Below are 3,023 nucleotides of genomic sequence, written 5' to 3'. Positions count from 1 at the left end.
ACCTGGTCATGATCAATTTTCTAAACAGGCCCATTGGTGGGTGTGGGGGAGGGGAAACATTCCCCCATTTCTAAACCAGGAAACACGCCCCTGAGTAGGGCTGGCAAAACTGACCAGACTCCCAGTGCTGGAACCTGAACCCACTGGCCAGAGGCTGCTGTGAAATACGCAGGGAAGCTGTTGGGATTCCTGTCCCCATCCCTGGCTCAGAGCTCTGCTTCCCACATCAGCCTGTGGCTGGCAAGTGTGTGGGAAATGAGAAGACCCTGTCCTGCTCCGTGTGCTGGGGGGACAAGGAGCTCTCACCTTCTCCCACCCCCTGAAGCCTCCTGGCTGCTCTGAGAGGGTGTGGGGAGGATTCTGCTGCTCTGTCCCTCCTCCCTGATGAATAGTGGGATTGTGGCTAGGGCAGGAGGTACTGAGTGGGGGACTCTTGTTGTTTCAGATGCCGGTGACCTTCGAGGAGGTGGCTGTGTATTTCACCCAGGGGCAGGGGGCTCTGCTGGGCCCCACTCAGAGAGCCCTCTACAGGGACGTCATGCAGGAGAACTATGAGACAGTGACCTCGCTGGGTAAGGGATTCCTGGCCCCTTGCTTATTGGAGGTGGGGGCGGGGGGAGTCTGTATTTCTGACAGCGGTCAGGTTCTTCCCTCATCGCTCTCCAATGAGAGCAGGGTGTCAAAACGTAAGGTGCCTACTAAATCACCCCACCCAGCCCTCCTAGCTGGCAAGGTGGAGAAGCCATGTATTGTCCTGTCTGTGTTTGTTTCTCGGTCTTTCACAGAATCCCTCTTCTCCCTCCTCCTTGGGAACAGCTCAGCTATGTGGAGGGCTCTGGACTCAGCAGGTTTAGAAATAGGCAGAGGTTTAACACTGGAGCTGGGTGTGTGTCACAATTCCCCTCACCTCCCCAGATGTCTGCCTCCCCCAGGGCGACTCAGTGACCACGTTCCCTTCCTCTTAGATTCCACATTCCCCAACACAACACAGGGACAGGTTCTACCCACGAAATGTCCTTTCTGACAGATGCTCTCTCAATCCTCCACTCATCCTGATCTGGTCTGATTTCACTCCCTGCACAGGATTTCCCCTTCCCAAACTGACCCAATCACCCGGCTGGAATGAGAGGAAGAGCCGTGGGTGCCCAATCTCCAGGCCAGTGAGGAAAGAGTGATCCCGAGAGGCGCCCACACAGGTGAGGACTGACACTCAAACCATCTGGGGAATGAAGAAAAAGTTGAGAATCCGCAAAATGTAGTCTCAATAAGTGCCCTTAGTTCCTTCCTCATCTCCCCCAGGGCAGGGCTGCAGTCAGCAGGTATCACTGACATCGCTTTCCATGTGTCCTGTTACCTGCAGGAGTTTCCTTCCCAACTTTCCTTCTCTGTGAAAGTTTGGGTGGGAAGTGGAGGCAGAATCCAATTTCTCCGTCTGTGCAGCTTAGTATGTTGGGTTTTCCCTCGGTGATATTCCTCTTAATTTCTCCCCAGCACAATGACTTCTGTCTGGATTGTCTCTCTCCCAGCAGTTGATGAGAGAGTGAGTGAGAACGAGGAGGGGAATCAACAGCAGGAAGTTCCCGGGCACGGGGAATCGCAGAGAACCTCTGTGGGAAGACCCCATAAGTGCTTAGACTGTGGAAAAAGTTTCATACAGAAGTCACACCTTGTTGCACATCAGGCAGTCCACACCGGAGAGAGGCCCCATAAGTGCTTAGACTGTGGAAAAAGCTTCATACAGAAGTCACACCTTGTTGCACATCAGGCAGTCCACACCGGAGAGAGGCCCCATAAGTGCTTAGACTGTGGAAAAAGTTTCATACAGAAGTCACACCTTGTTGCACATCAGGCAGTCCACACCGGAGAGAGGCCCCATAAGTGCTTAGACTGTGGAAAAAGTTACATACAGAAGTCACACCTTGTTAGACATCAGGCAGTCCACACCGGAGAGAGGCCCCATAAGTGCTTAGACTGTGGAAAAAGTTTCATACAGAAGTCACACCTTGTTGCACATCAGGCAGTCCACACCGGAGAGAGGCCCCATAAGTGCTTAGACTGTGGAAAAAGTTACATACAGAAGTCACACCTTGTTAGACATCAGGCAGTCCACACCGGAGAGAGACCCTACAAGTGCTTATACTGTGGAAAAGTTTCATAGAGAGGTCAGGGCCTTCTTATACATGAGACAGTCCACACCAGAGAGAGACCTCATAAGTGCCTAGACTGTGGAAAAAGTTTCATACGGAGGTCAGGCCTTGTCATTCATCAGGCAATCCACACTGGAGAGAGACCCCACAAGTGCTTAGACTGTGGGAAAAGTTTCATGCGGAGGTCAGACCTTGTTAAACATCAGGCAATTCACACCGGAGAGAGACCTCATAAGTGCCTAGACTGTGGAAAAAGTTTCATATGGAGGTCAGGCCTTGTCAGACATCAGGCAATCCACACTGGAGAGAGACCCTACAAGTGCTTATACTGTGGGAAAAGTTTCATACAGAGGTCAGGTCTTCTTATACATCAGACAATCCACACCAGAGAGAGACCTCATAAGTGCCTAGACTGTGGAAAAAGTTTCATACGGAGGTCTGGCCTTGTCATTCATCAGGCAATCCACACTGGAGAGAGACCCCACAAGTGCTTAGACTGTGGGAAAAGTTTCATACGGAGGTCAAGCCTTCTTATACATCAGGCAATCCACACTGGAGAGAGACCTCATAAGTGCTTAGACTGTGAAAAAAGTTTCATACGGAGGTCAGGCCTTGCTAAACATCAGATAATCCACACCGGAGAGAAATCCCATAAATGTTTGGACTGTGGGAAAAGTTTCACACATAGATCATATCTTATGGCACATCAGGCAGTCCACACAGGTGAGAGACTCCACAAGTGCTTAGGCTGTGGAAAAAGTTTTATACAGAGATCAGCCCTTGTCAGACATCAGGCTATCCACACTGGGGAGAGACCCCACAAGTGCTTAGACTGTGGGAAAAGTTTCATACGGAGGTCAACCCTTCTTGATCATC

At 51.0% G+C, this 3,023-nt stretch overlaps 1 protein-coding gene across 1 annotated transcript; it reads left to right on the top strand.

Moving 5' to 3' along the window:
- The first annotated feature begins 635 nt into the window (after positions 1 to 635).
- On the top strand, positions 636 to 2,777 carry LOC115640869 (zinc finger protein 436-like). Its single transcript, XM_030543947.1, has one exon. The coding sequence runs from the start codon at positions 1,496 to 1,498 to the stop codon at positions 2,156 to 2,158; it is 663 nt and encodes a 220-aa protein (XP_030399807.1). The 5' UTR covers positions 636 to 1,495; the 3' UTR covers positions 2,159 to 2,777.
- Positions 2,778 to 3,023: the final 246 nt, after the last annotated feature.

This window comes from Gopherus evgoodei, unplaced genomic scaffold (genome assembly GCF_007399415.2).
Source record: "Gopherus evgoodei ecotype Sinaloan lineage unplaced genomic scaffold, rGopEvg1_v1.p scaffold_32_arrow_ctg1, whole genome shotgun sequence".
Taxonomy (NCBI): Eukaryota; Metazoa; Chordata; order Testudines; family Testudinidae; genus Gopherus; species Gopherus evgoodei.
The sequence above is the reverse complement of the archived record's forward strand: the minus strand, read 5'-3'. Positions and strand labels throughout refer to the sequence as shown.

Excerpts from the sequence above, each read along its gene's own strand:
- LOC115640869 (XM_030543947.1), top strand. The coding sequence starts at position 1,496 with ATGACTTCTGTCTGGATTGTCTCTCTCCCAGCAGTTGATGAGAGAGTG.